The following is a 14,519-nucleotide window of genomic DNA, read 5'->3' on the forward strand; positions in this document are numbered from 1 at the left end:
TGGGTCTGGAATAACATGACGGTGACAACCCCAAATGTTTTTTTTTTTTTTTTTTTTTTTTTTATTTTGTGTGCAAAAAATAGAACACAATGCTAGGGATATGCGCAGGAAAACATTAAATTACATATTATAAAAGTTTGAAAACATTATAAAGATTACAGATTAGAATGTTTTGATGGCTTTGGAGTTGCTGGAGGTATTAATAGTGTCCAGATAGGATTTTGCTCGAAAAATAAACAGGAAAAAATATATATATATTTAAACGCTTTTTAAAATTATGACAGCCAGGGTAAAACGGACGTTTATGCTCACTAACACTTTGGCGACTTCAAGACACGCCCATAGCGGAAGTGCGACAACTGGGTTACCTATCATTTTTATTTTGGCCAAATCTGACACACTTCTTTGCATATTTTTAAGGAAAACCTTCTGACAAGCTCAGCATACTTTAAATATCAGAAACGGACAAAAGTGCGTTACATGAAGATTCCACGAATTTCATTGCAAGAGCTCAGTTTTATGTAGATGGCTGATTTTTGCAAGCAAGCTGACTAAGCTTTTACTTGAGCCGTTAGCCTGCTAGTCAAATGATCAGCTGCTAATGCAACATAATGGATGAAACGGAAATCATTCTCCTTGATTAAAACCATGCCTGTGCATGATTGTTTTCCGTGAACGTGGACAGATTAAGTGAATCGACTGTCAAGATAATCAGGCTAGTGCAAGCATTGCCAGCTAGCTTGTCAAGTGGTGCAATAGCTAATCCAGTGCAGGGAGTTTGCAGATTTATTTCACTGTCTTGTTTCTTAAATTACCACAACTCGTTTCTACTAATTTATATTTTGCTCTAACTCGTAGTCTTTGGTTTTTAGAATTGCTATGGTAAGTTGGTGTAATCAACATTGGCAAAGCTTGACAACTTTTTGACAGCTGCCCTAGTTGTGTTTATGATGTGTCATCATAGACTTCGATGAAGTCACTGTAATTAATCTGAATTGGATGTTATACAGCAGTAATAAGAGCGTCATTGGTTCTTATTATTATGTTATTAATCAGGTTAAATACCCTCCAGATTTGAAAGTTATATGATAGGCTCATTACAATATGATTCCAATCTTTATGAGAAGGATTCTGTAAATAACAGAAAAATCCAGATAAATATATTTTATGTATCATGTCTTTTGTATTTAGTATCTTATACCTGACCTCTCTACTCTAGCTGGCACCACCAATCCCTACCATCATGCCAGCTCTTCTGGAGAGGCCCAAATTGTCCAATGCCATGGCACGTGCCTTACACAAGCACATTATGAGAGAAAGGGAGCGGAAGAGGCAAGGTGAGCCCTGCAAACAGCTGTGTATTATTTGAACTAACACTCTTTTTTTTGTGTGGATTTTCTCCCCAATTTGGAATGCCCAATTCCCAATGTGCTCTAGGTCCTCGTGGTGGCATAGTGACTCAATCCGAGTGGCGGAGGACAAATCTCAGTTGCCTCTGCATCTGAGACGTCAATCCTCGCATCTTATCATGTGGCTTGTTGAGCGCGGAGACCTAGCTATTGACCGCGGAGACCTAGCTATTCTCCATGGCATACACGCACAACTAACCACACGCCCCGCCGAGATCGAGAACCACATTATAGCAACCACGAGGAGGTTACCCCAACATGACTCTGTCTACCCTAGCAACCAGGCCAACTGGCCAACTGGTTGCTTAGGAAGCCTGACTGGAGTCACTCGGCACACCCTGGATTCGAACTTGCGACTCCAGGTGTGGTAGTCAGCGTCTTTACTTGCTGAGCTACCCAGGCCCCGAACTAACACACTTTAATAATAAAATAAAATATGGAATAATTGCCCATTTTATGTCCTTGTCACAGTCTGAAGCGTAGCGGTGTTAAAAATGTGCGTATGTTGTTTTGCCAATTTGTTACTTCTCTGTTATCTCAGAGGAGGAAGAGGTTGACAAAATGATGGAGCAGAAACTGAAAGAAGAAGAAGAGAGGAAGAGGAAAAAAGAGATGGAGGAGAGGATGTCGTTAGAGGAGACTAAAGAGCAAGTGAGTTTTGTGGATTTGAACAAAATGGATTTGAATTTATGTAGACATTACGGTTCAATGCTGCTGACCAAACCGTATCTCTCTCTCTCTCTCTCTCTCTCTCTCTCTCTCTCTCTCTCTCTTTTCTCTCGGTCTCTTTCTCTCCAGATAATGAAGATGGGAGATAAGCTGCAGTGTCTTCAAGAGGAGAAGCACCAGCTTTTCCTGCAGCTGAAGAAAGTCCTGCACGAAGAGGAGAAAAGACGACGCAAAGAACAGAGGTAGAGAAAATGAAGAACAAAGAAAGATTTGAATGAAAGACTTTCATGCTTTAAGCAGAAACAGTATTGCATATTACCCTATCATAATTTATATGGGCATTATAATGCGTTTGTCTCATATTATGAATGTTTACAGTGACATGACCACTCTGACTTCAGCAACATACCAGCAAAACATGGCCATCCACACGGGACAGCACCTTCTTAGCATGCAAGGTGACCCCTATTTGGCATCTTCAGTGATCTTTCAAAGATAATTTAGACGAATGGTTCTCAACCAGGGGGTCGGGACCCACTAGGGGGCCTCAGCACACATCCAGGGGGCCTCAAGATCTCTTACAATTATTTAAAATATGATAGATTATGATAATTTTTATATAATTATTATAATTCAACTTACTGAAAATGCTAAAAATGTAATAACTCCCTTCAACAGCTTGCTTTTTATGAAGAAGATAGAGTTCTAGACATTTCTGGAATCACAAGTTTTAAGGAAATATCTTACAATAGATATATATTACAATATAAATATCTAATAGCCTGCATGGGGGGGGGGGGGCTTTCGAATATTTTCTCTGACAATGGGGGGCCTTGGAGTCAAAAAGTTTGAGAACCACTGATTTAGACTTTTTGTTGTCCAGGAATGGCCTTACACTTTTCACCAAATTTCTTTTCAATTTTTGTTTTTTCATAGCAGGTCAGGTGAGTCATGGGCGTCCAGGAGCTCTTCTTGGGGAACGCAGTAAACAGCTCTTCCAGTCTCCAGTCATGCCTGTGAGTGTGACCATTTAAGCAACCTAATTATGTCTAAAAATAATTGTTGCAAACAAACAATTCTTTTCAATGACAAGGGGCATGTCCATTGACCAGAGCTGTGGCACACTGGCTAATGCTCATGACATGTAAGAGCTGTTAACTCTATAAAATATCCTATAAAGTAAATGCTAAAAAAAACTGACCTACACAAAAAGTGGAAAGCTGTCTGGCAAATCCTAAAGCTCTCTCGTTTGAATATATTTGCTTGAATCAAGTGTCAAGTAAAGCCCAGGACTGCTTCAGTAACCAGTTGTTTTTTGTATGTACTTGGTGTGTGTGCTTAAAAATGTGTTGAAGAACTGAATTGTCTGCTTTCCGCCTCCCCAGACACGTCATTACCAGTCTCAGCCTGGATTTAGTGGAGGTGGAACAGAGCATGGCCAATACTCTGGAGCCCAGCCCAGTCACAGCCCTTATGGAGTAACCCAGCCACAGCATACATCACCTTTCACCTCTAGTCAGCCGGTGCCAGCCAACTATGCCAGTGGTTCACAACTCAGAGGTACCTTGTGTGTGTTTTCCCTTCAGTTGATGTTTGCAGACTAAAGCCCCATTCGGACGGGATTAGTTTTCTAAACGACGTCTGAGTTACAATTAGTATCACCCGACGTCTGAGATTTAATGTACTGATTTGGACGGGACTAAAGATCTCCATGTTTATTACAGATGTGGGAGTGTCTGTTTTCTAAATCTGGGCATACCATAAGGTTGAAAATATTTAATTAATTTAGGTGATAAAATTAACACATCTTTTAATTTAAACTTTATCTGTTTAAATTTAAAATGACTTATCATTTTAAAAATATATTTAAAATAATTAATTTATTGTTTTCATTTGAATTTATTATTTATAAATTATAAATTATTTATTTTAAAAAGCCTATTAAAATAAACTTCACGAGTTTACAGAAGTTGCTGCTTATAATAAACCCACTAAAATGAACAAGACCTATCTGTGATTTTTTATAAATATAACATTATGTTATTGAGCTGAGAAATTAATAAGGTGAGTATCTTACCTGACGCTGATATTACGGTGTCCAATCTTAGCGGTTTATGTGATTTGGCTCTCCTTGTTGATTTTATTTTCTTAATTTTTTTGTCGGATGGCAAATATTCTACATCCATATTGAAAGGCACGCAGCGGTAGAAGATTGACGCGCATAAGTACAATCTGAATGGTAGTTCATGTAGGTCAAAATACATTAGGAGTAGCGTTGTGAAAATGCAAAATCAGCAATCACAGACATTTGCATTCGGACAGGTTTAGATTCCTCAGAGGACCATTGAGTTTGCCGAAAAACAGTAGTTATTTGCTCTGGAATTTTTACAGAGGTTGTGTGAGAAAAACACAGACTTGTCAGATTCGGATGGGATTAAAATCACTAAGTACATCTCTGAAACATGAATTTCCCTAACCTTCTCAGGGGAAACTAGTCCCGTCCAAATAGGGCTTAAGCATATGTGTGATTCATGCTTGTAAGAATCAGAAGTTTCTTATATTCTTTTTTTAGTTGTGTTTTTGTCTTGAAAATGACACTCTTTTTCTGTTTTCAGGTGCATCAGCATTCCAGGCCATGCAGTACCTGCCGCATCAGCAGCAGGGCTATACATACAACAGTCATTTCACCTCTCAGCCAGGTGTGTGTGATGTATAACATTTTTAGGCACTCAAACACAAAGGTTGTTCCAGAGCAAAATTATGCTGCCTGATAAGAAAAGTTTTTTTGACGAAATCTAAGGCTGCACCCCATGTATCCTTAACCCTTGTGTTCTGTTGAGATCGTCCACACTTCTTCATTGTTTGGGGTCACCGATTAAAATGTGAAATAATAATATTAATTATTAAATAAATATTTAGTTAAATATATTTTTTTAACATTTATCCTGGGCATATTAAACAAAAAAAAGAATATAAATAATTGTATCATTAACCCCTCCTTTTACTATAAATTAGGCGTGCACATTTCGGAAAACCAATAAAATCCAGAAATAACCATATAACTTACACAAAATTCTGAAAACAAATATTGGTATATTCTATATACTATACTGGAACAAGGATATATATTTCTGAAACGATTGCTTCAGGCTGACTTTGAATTTCCCTCACAACGGGTGCAGCATGAAGTGACCTTGGAAGGCACTCTGCAGCTGCTCCAAGAATATTGTCCTCCGGTTCCTTTTGGTACCTCACCACTCGCTGATGCCTCAAAATATTACAAAAGCACTGTATGCACTAATATCAAGGATGTTGAAGAAAATGAACTGGGGTCAATGGGCAGACTTTCGTTGACCGCTATATGTGACAATAACTTTGTCCATGTGCATGTCTGTGTTGTTGGTGTGGGAAAGTTGCACAGACACATCTTTCACAATTGTGCGGACATTCTTGTATTGAGAAATTGCACCTTCAGTACCAAACAGAGTGTCAAAGTATGTGAAAATCCATTGCCCTCAGTAACTTTTTATTACTGGGGTCAATATGATCCCAAACATCACTTATGTATACTTGTGTCAAAGCAGACATCAGAAACATCAAGTCAAAATCACATTTCTAAAAAGATCTTATGTAATTACAAAAAGGCATGAAATATCAGGATAAAAATATATATATATGGCAGCGGGGGCGTGGTCAAGCATCTCTCCGGAGAGAGAGAGAACGGTAAGGACGCTTACACCTGAGTTAAATTATGTCTAACACCTGTCTCTGATTTCAGTGAGCACGGGGAGAGCGGCATAAATAGAGCCACACCGCAGGTATACGAGAGAGAGCCTGGGCACCAGAGACCCGAGTGTGAAGCGAAGAGTTAATTATTGCAATGTTGAGAGTTTATTTTGTGAAGTGGTTTGTGTAGTTTAGACTAGCTTAGTGAACAAAATAAAAGCTCTGAGAGTGTATACCTGCTGCAGAGAGGAAAATAAAAATCCTTACCTGAACCAGGAAATCTGCTTCTCGCCTCCTCCTTCCACTGAGAAGTGTTACACATACGTTTTTTCACTATTTGAAGAGGGTCTGGGGTCATATTAACCCCAAACATAACTTAATGGTTAATGGACAATCCCAGAATACTAATTTTCATGATCGCATGAGTGACTTTTTACATTGTTGCTGCCCATGAAAAGCATTTCATACCAATTACTTATGAGGTTCCATTTTGGTTAGGATGCTGCCTTTGAAGGATCTAAATGTAGACAACAAAGAGTGTTGTCACATGAGTGTTACATTTTTCTCATTGATCTTTTTTTTTCCATCTCATTCTTCTGTCCCTTCTCTGTCTAACTCAGAACTGCCATTCTCTCTCTCCTTTCTTTTTCTGCAGGTTATATCCCGAGTGCTGGGATTCCCTTGCAGAAACAGTTGGAACATGCCAACCAGCAGTCCGGATTCACAGACTCTGTAAGTAAGGCTGGTCAGGAAATAAACTCTCACAAACTAGACAAAGAAGGTCAGCTACTTTGAACAGCTGATTTTCATGGTGCACTGGTTGCATGAGTATGTGTGAAGGGAACGCATTTGCTCTTGTTTGTGATTTGCAGAGTCCACTGAGGCCCATGCATGTCAGTGCTGCAGGTTTGCTGCCCACCCCCTCCATTGCTGTCCAGATCCCTCCTGGCAAGGTTAGAGGCAAAACTGGTATATGAAATATAAACTAAAGGCCTGTTCAAACCAAATCCGTGACGATTTTGCGAGACGAACCTCTGACGGAAGGTGTACTCACACAGAGTCCGTAAAAACATGAAATTAAAATTTTTCACTTCTGTACAGTAGGCGGCGCTGTTCTAAACATGTTTACCAGTGTCCTCCCTGCACCTTCAGCTGTTAAGAGATTCATATAATGAATGCTGTTAAAGCATTCATTTAACTTATTCAGCATAATGGTTTCATTATGTTCGTACTATGTTGTTGATGCATTTTGAGGAGTATATAATCTGTGTTTTTTAATGTGAGTGAGATTAGTAAAGAGCACTGTAGCATAAATGCGTATATGTCCTGTTTATATTTGCTCATGTGTTTATCTACGAGGATCTTTCAAAAGGACTCCAGAACCCAACTTCTCTTTTTATAATGCCTGGATAATATAACACAAGGTACAGTGATATGTCAATACACGTGTGTAATAGGGCTGCAACGAACAATTATTTTGATAATCGATTAATCTTACGATTATTCAGCGATTATTTTAATGATTAATCATTAGCTTTTAACCGATTATTCAGCTTGTGTCCCGACTTAAAAGGTTGTATTAAACATGCTTACTAACAATAAAGAGGACAAAGTCATCTTTTAAAAATACCTCTAAATGACATTCACTGAATTAAAGGGAAAAAAAATACTTTTTATGAAATTTAATTCAGTAAATAAATTCACTGAAAACATCCTATTGTTATCAAGTGTTTTTGTCTTGTTTTCCATTTAAAATTATCTAAAAATTCTTAAAACAAGATACATTTACTTGAAAAGCAACATATAAGATATTTAGACATGCTTTAAGAGAATGCATCTTAAATATAAGTGTCTTTTGTATATAAGTGTATTTTTTCACTTGGTTATACTTCTGCAAGTGCAGTAAAGACAAAATATACTTATTCAAGATCTATTCTCTAAAAGCAAGTCTAAATATCTTATATGCTGCTTCTCATGTGAATGCATCTTTTTTTTAAAGGATTTTTAGATATTTTGAATCATTTAAAATTTACATTGTTTTAAAGGAGTTTTAGATGATTATATTGGAAAACAAGTCAAAATAAAAACAAATAAAAAAATGTATTTTGTTGCAGTGTATAATGGGGCGAAGACTACCTTCTCACCTTTCTGTTCACTTCAATCCATCTTTTACTCGCAAAAAAACAAACTCTCTCGGGGGCCTGTGTAGCTCAGTGGTAAAAGATGCAATAAAAAATGCACAGTAACATACATTATGATCCAATAAGTCGCAAGCCATCACGTTATAATCTAGCTGCATTAAGCGTGCGCGCTCGAGGGATGAGCGTCCCCACGCCAGCGTGTGCCTCAGCAGGGTGCAGTTTCAATCTCTCCCCTTAGATCAGGACACTTTGCGCAACTCATAGAAGAGGCTCTGACCGCACAGAGAAATGGCAGTTTCAGAGTTTGTAGTTATTTACATGACCTGCTTCCTTATTATTTGAACTTTAATAAAGCTATAACACATTAAATATAACTGCATTAAAGATGTAACGCTGGGGTTTTTCCTTTAAAGACGCTCGACACGCAAGTTTTGCTTCGGCGGAGCGGCTGCTCCGGCTCCGCTTATTCCACAACGTGAGTGCTTCTGTATTTACATATTTTGTATTTTTGCATTATAATTCCATCATACTTTGCGATCTTCATCACCTGAAGCTGTTTGGAAAGTTTAGAGTGCATCTAGACTGTGAGCTGTGTAATTCTTCCACTCCTCAGTCAGGCGCGAGCTGCAGTGCTGCTCTTGTGCGTCATCATTAGTTTAATGTGATCTCATGTTACATTAAATGAGATCAATCGACTATTCGACAACGAAAATTTGTGTTGACAGTTTTTTTATTGTCGAAAACGTCGACTAATCGTTTCAGCCCTAGTGTGTAACAAGTCAATTGTTCAGGAAGGAACGAGGAAGCAGGAGCCGGATAAATAATCCCCGTAAAATTTTATCACTCAATTTAACACACGGTTTGCTTTTCAGCAGGGCACACACACACACACACACTCAGGTCGGTCTCTCTCTCTTCTGGCAGCCTGAACTGTCCTTATATATCTCTCCAGCCCTCACTGCAATACAAAACAGCTGTTAGAGATAAGTTCCCACAACTGTCAATCCTTACTGCTCTTCCTCTCCAGGCCTCACTCTCCATAGAATGTCGCTCGACCACGCCCCCATCTCCACAACGTGGAATAATGTACATTAACAAAAACAGTTTAATATTAAAAAAATAATATAAAAGAAAATATTGGCTCACTGCCTTTTCTTTATTTAAATTATTGCAATACTTTGTTATATTATCCTTGCAATAAAAATAGCAGTGTGGTTCTGCAATTTGTTTGCCTAAAACATTGCATGTAACAAATGTTTTTATGGGATTTTTCTACGAGCTTAGTCCAAATGAATTGCTGAACCTCGCTGCTATTTTTAATGCCATGAAAATATAACAGGCACAGTGATATATATATATATATATTAAATAATGCACATTAAGACAAAACACCATAAGCAGACTTTCAAAAACAGAACGGGATTATGTCTGCAGTATAAACGGTTCATGAACTGCAACTATTTATGTTAAAGTTTGTAATTTTCAGATGTGTATCAGCTACAGGTCCAATGCTGGTGTTTGCCAGTTGATTAGCGCCATCAGCATGCTGGATTGAGCAGCTACAATGACTGACAAAAATCACATTGGTCATGTCTTATCTCACTGGTCAGTCAGTTTTCATCACAGTCAGAAAAAAAAAAATCAGAAGACTCTCCTTAAAAATACTTCGGATTGTCATCGGACTCCATTGTTACTGTACAAATGTTTGTTCGGAACAAACATTCGTACCGAAAAAAACGGGTTTGGTGTGAACAGGCCTTTAGGCTGTGTTTAGATCAGCAGTAAAAGTCTGATTATTTGGAGGATATAATTCATATCCTTTTAGATTTCTGTTGTCTAAACAGCTTCTGTCTAAATTTCATAGAATGCATCTTTGTCTGAATGTTAGAACAGATTTCAAGAAGTTTTTTTTCTAATTCGGAATGCAAGCAAAGGGAGTGTTATTATAACAGATGTTCAGTGGACTGAGCATTGTGAATCTATGCTTTTTTTATCCTTAGTTAAAGCCATTTGCAGTTGACAATTTCTTGTTTGATTTTTGGACAGTCTGGCTTACCATACGCACACCCACCAAGATCCGCTTCCCCAGGCGCATTCACGCATGGAACGGCCACACAACAAGCACATGCAGTGAGTCCTGTCAGAACTAAGTATACTATTTTTTAGATACAGTACATATACATGTATGTGTAGTGTTTTGATTGAAAATCATCAGGCATCTGACTAAGAAAAAGCTCCATAGATTAATTGTGTATTAATGTTAGTTATTAATAACTGCAATAATTTGATATCTGAATAAGATTCTTTTAAAGTCTGTATAAGAAGAGTGGCATAAGTAAGACCCCGTTTACACCAGGTATTAAGATGCATCTCGGGTGATCTGATCATGTGGTCAGGTGAGACACATCACTTTTTACACCTGGTCACTTAAATGCATCTTCTGTGACCACTTGTATTTGGATTTCGAGGGGAGGGTCTCCATTTCATGACGACACACATCAATCACTCTGTCAGTGTGCTACAGCATGACAATAAACGGCAACGTCATAAAAGACATAGAAGGCATGAACAAACCCGGCGCAGATGCAGTTGAAATTCAATCTAAGCACAAACCCGGCGCAGATGCAGTTGAAATTCAATCTAAGCACAAACCCAACATTTCGAGCAGAATTATCCATTGTTTTGATGGAGATCCTGTGTTAACCTGAGCTTCAGATGTTTGTGCTTCTCATCTGTATCATTGTAAGTTGATACCAGATAGCTTGGGGTATGTATTGACCTTTTTAAAATTTTCAGATAGGACAGTTATTTCCTTTTAAAGTTGTTCGTAACCGACAATGTTTAGACTCTTGTTTTGTTTAAGTGCAGCGGTTGATTGACAGATGAGGGGTGGCGCTTCACTGCTGTCCTGGACGCATTCAGGTCGGATTAGCGTTTACACCTCAAATGCGATGTGGTCACATGTGATTTTTTGATTTGATCACGAAATGTTTAAGACCCCATTTAAACAGGGGGCCTGGGTAGCTCAGCAAGTAAAGACTCTGACTACCACACCTGGAGTCGCAAGTTCAAATCCAGGGCGTGCTGAGTGAATCCAGTCAGGCTTCCTAAGCAACCAGTTGGCCCGGTTGCTAGAGTTGGTAGAGTCACATTGGGTTAACCTCCTCGTGGTCGCTATAATGTGGTTCTCGCTCTCGGTGGGGCGCGTGGTGAGTTGTGCGTGGATGCCACGGAGAATAGTGTGAAGCCTCCACATGCGCTAGGTAACGCGCTCAACAAGCCACGTTATAAGATGCGTGGATTGACTGTCTCAGACGCAGAGGCAACAGAGATTCATCCTCCACCACCCGGATTGAGGACAGTCACTACGCCACCACTATTACTTAGAGCACATTGGGAATTGGGCATGCCAAATTAAGGAGAAAAGGTGATAAAAAAAACGTTTAGACCTGTATTTAACGCTGACCACTTGTGATCAGATCACCCGAAACTCATCTTAGTACCAGGTGTAAACAGACTCTAAGACTCCCAGCTTGTAATGTTTTTTCCCCCCTTTTCTTGAACAGGCTACGTTTCAGAGCTCTTCTCAACCATCCCCTCGCCATACCTACCTTTCTCACAGCCAATCAGGGCAGAGGTTTTATCACCATGGTAAATAGCTATCCAGTTCAGTTTAACCAAATGCAAGATGTTAGGGATGGAGGAAAAGTTTCATCACATGCACATTGGGGGGAAGCTCACAGTCACACAGCACACAAAGCTTGGTATCATAGTGTATTACTGTCTCAAGCAAGTTGTTTTCTCTGTTGTCCTTCAACTACAAGACCTCCCTTTGCAACTGGGTATGAAATGTACTTAAATATTACAGTGGGATGTGTCTTAATGTTTCTTTTTTATCCATTTTAAAAACATTAATAACAGCTGTGCCAACCATCACAATAGCAACAGTACATGACAAAACTAGAGTTAAATATGTTTGTTTAAAACAACTAAACTAAACAAGATTCTGTTTCTAAGTTCTGTAACAGGCCTCCCACTCAGGACTGCCTATAACTTGCATTAAAGTTGATGAATGCACCTTTTTCCCTAATTCAAGAAGGCAAGATGCCACAGGGACATAATATTTTCATATGATTTTAAATTGTAAATGTAACCTTTTAGCTAACCAATTGAATTTCCAAAAATTGCACTTAAAACATTAATTTTATTATTAATCTGTTAAACAGAGCTTGTTAACAATATTGATGTTAATAAATAGTTGTATAGAAAAAAATAATTTGGCCTTTGTGATCATTTTAATGTTTTGAGTCTATGGTCTATATTAGGCTCTAACCTAATTGTATTGTAGAGTGAAATGTTGATGATGGTGTATTTTGATTTTGGCCTATGTAAAACAACTTGATGAAGACAATTCAGTTCAATCACTTATCTCTTATGTCTTTTTGTAAAACATTACGTAATAACCGGGGAATTCCAGAGTATTCAGCTGCACACTGACCACATATCCACTTCATCTTTAAAGCATGCTAGTTTTTTCAGTGTTACATTTAGAGCCCACATTTCTCTAGAGTTTAAGCAATCAGGCAGATTGTGAGTTAATGAAAACACCAAACCTAAAGAGAAGTGCCTGATAACAGAATATTATAAGGTGAGAGACTGCTTCTAACATTTTTCATCAAACTTGTTCCAAAGCCATATTATAATTTTTTTCTGTGGAACTTAAAAGTAGATGTTGTGCAGAATGTTAAGAATTGACAGCCTCAGTCACTATTCACTATCCTTGTATGGGAAAAATGCAAGGTAAATGGTGACAAAGGCTGTCAGTCCCTAACATTCTGCCTTTTGGGTTTGCACAGAAGAAGGAAAGTCATATGATTTTAGCATAACATGAGGCTGAGTAAATGATAAAAGAATTTTCATCTTGGGGTGAACTATCACTTTTAAGCCTACAATTAAACTGTCCTAGTATATTTGGGATTAACACTGGGTTGACAGCATTTAACAGACTTATTATAGGCCTATTACACATTAAGTTAAATATAATGCATCAGCGTTTACTATTAAAGCTTGGCTGTAGTTTTGTCAAGGTATGAGATCCCCTGGCAAGCGTGATTATGGGGAAAGTACCAGAATGTGGTTAGCCATCAATGTCTTCCAAATGGTTTGTCAAAGCTGCCAAAACTTGGCAGGAAGTTGGGAAGGAAGTTGTGTATTTTGAAGAGATGTTGTGTAGGTTTGAGCGACTTTGCTCCTTTTCCGAACAACTCCCTTTGTCAGTAATTTCACACGTTGAATTTGTTGAGGGGCGTCTGGTGACACTTTTTTGTGGTTGCAGATCAAAGAGTGAAAATAATAAGAGAAACTTGAACTTGTGTGTTTCTTCTATGTACAGTAATGTTCATTACACATTTTACATTTGGATGCATTTAATGGTCATTAGTGTTTGTACTTGTGTATGTGTGTATATAACCTAGATGACTTTCATCTACTGCCTGATTACTTTGGGTGCTTAGAGTTTCTGATCTATGTGTGCACCTGTTTGTGTCTTATTAGAATATTTGTGAGTTAGAGAAACAGAATTCAAATTTATTTGTTAATTCAGTGGTATAATATCTGATGCACCAGTAATATGCATGTGGAAAAAGAGTGGGAATGAGGGGTGTGTGTGTGTGAGAGAGAGAGAGAAAGAGAGAATACAAATTTAGCTGTTGATTCACCTCCTGCCCGCCCACTTACGGTTGGCCTCGGCTGTTTTCCTTCTCAAAATGCTCTCTATCTCAAACCGTCAAAAGTAAACCAAAAGGAGGATGACGATTATCTTTGAGTGACTTGCGTTGAAAAAGACAGAAAACAAGCTATTTTTTTTTTAAAGGCTACAAAATACATTGAGTGCTCATTCACTCTCTAGGTTAACTTTGTGTGAGCTAAGTGAATAACAATGAACCCATTAGTCAGTGACTTAAATCCTATTGCCACAAGATTATATCTTTACAATAACCCAAACTTGTTGTCTAACCCTCGGATGAGCTGTACGGTCATTGTTCCCCTTTATCTGCAGTAAAACCAAACCTCACAAACGTTTTTGTCAACTCGAGGGAAAGAAAAAAAGTCCAGAGTGAAACGGCTAAGCACATCTTCATCTGTTGTATTAGGCTCTAAGTGAAAGACAGTTGGTTGTCATATCACTCAGAGTGTTGTATTTGTTCTGTGTGCATTTAGTGTGTACAGGGTGATGCTGGGTCAGTTAGTCAAATAAGGACAGTGACGTGAGAGCCAACATGTGACTAAACAGGCGGGAAGATTCAGGTTATCGGAAGAGAATGTGTGAGCTTCAAAATATGAGAGCTAAATACAACAAACCAAAAGTGTAAACAAAACATTTGGTCTCCATCATTATTTTGAATTAAAATAAAAGGAGAAATGTGTCAGACAATGAAACGGCTGGGAGGTTTTGTATGCAGACCAGTCACTGGCGAGACAGCAGGGCGGAAGTTGACGATGCAGTTTGAGCCGGTATGAGAGAGAGAAGAGAGGGAGGGACTGAGTGAGAGAACTAACCTCTTATGACTCATGA

The 14,519-nt window shown here is 38.4% G+C and overlaps 1 protein-coding gene across 5 annotated transcripts; it reads left to right on the plus strand.

Annotated features, from left to right (window-relative positions):
* The first annotated feature begins 319 nt into the window (after positions 1–319).
* Positions 320–12,221, plus strand: LOC127422588 (G protein pathway suppressor 2-like). 5 transcript variants are annotated; one of them, XM_051666265.1, is made up of 12 exons: positions 320–882; positions 1,192–1,337; positions 1,951–2,060; positions 2,208–2,320; positions 2,457–2,536; positions 3,015–3,094; positions 3,464–3,638; positions 4,694–4,777; positions 6,460–6,536; positions 6,677–6,757; positions 9,992–10,075; positions 11,512–12,221. In XM_051666265.1, the coding sequence occupies exons 2-12, from the start codon at positions 1,244–1,246 to the stop codon at positions 11,602–11,604; spliced, it is 1,071 nt and encodes a 356-aa protein (XP_051522225.1). In that variant the 5' UTR covers positions 320–882; positions 1,192–1,243; the 3' UTR covers positions 11,605–12,221. The 5 variants fall into 5 exon arrangements, with proteins under 5 accessions (XP_051522225.1, XP_051522208.1, XP_051522217.1 ...); XM_051666248.1 differs by having other exon boundaries at positions 1,220–1,337; XM_051666257.1 differs by having other exon boundaries at positions 1,220–1,337; positions 3,018–3,094.
* Positions 12,222–14,519: the final 2,298 nt, after the last annotated feature.

The sequence above is a fragment of the Myxocyprinus asiaticus genome, chromosome 3, assembly GCF_019703515.2.
Source record: "Myxocyprinus asiaticus isolate MX2 ecotype Aquarium Trade chromosome 3, UBuf_Myxa_2, whole genome shotgun sequence".
NCBI classification, from domain to species: Eukaryota; Metazoa; Chordata; class Actinopteri; order Cypriniformes; family Catostomidae; genus Myxocyprinus; species Myxocyprinus asiaticus.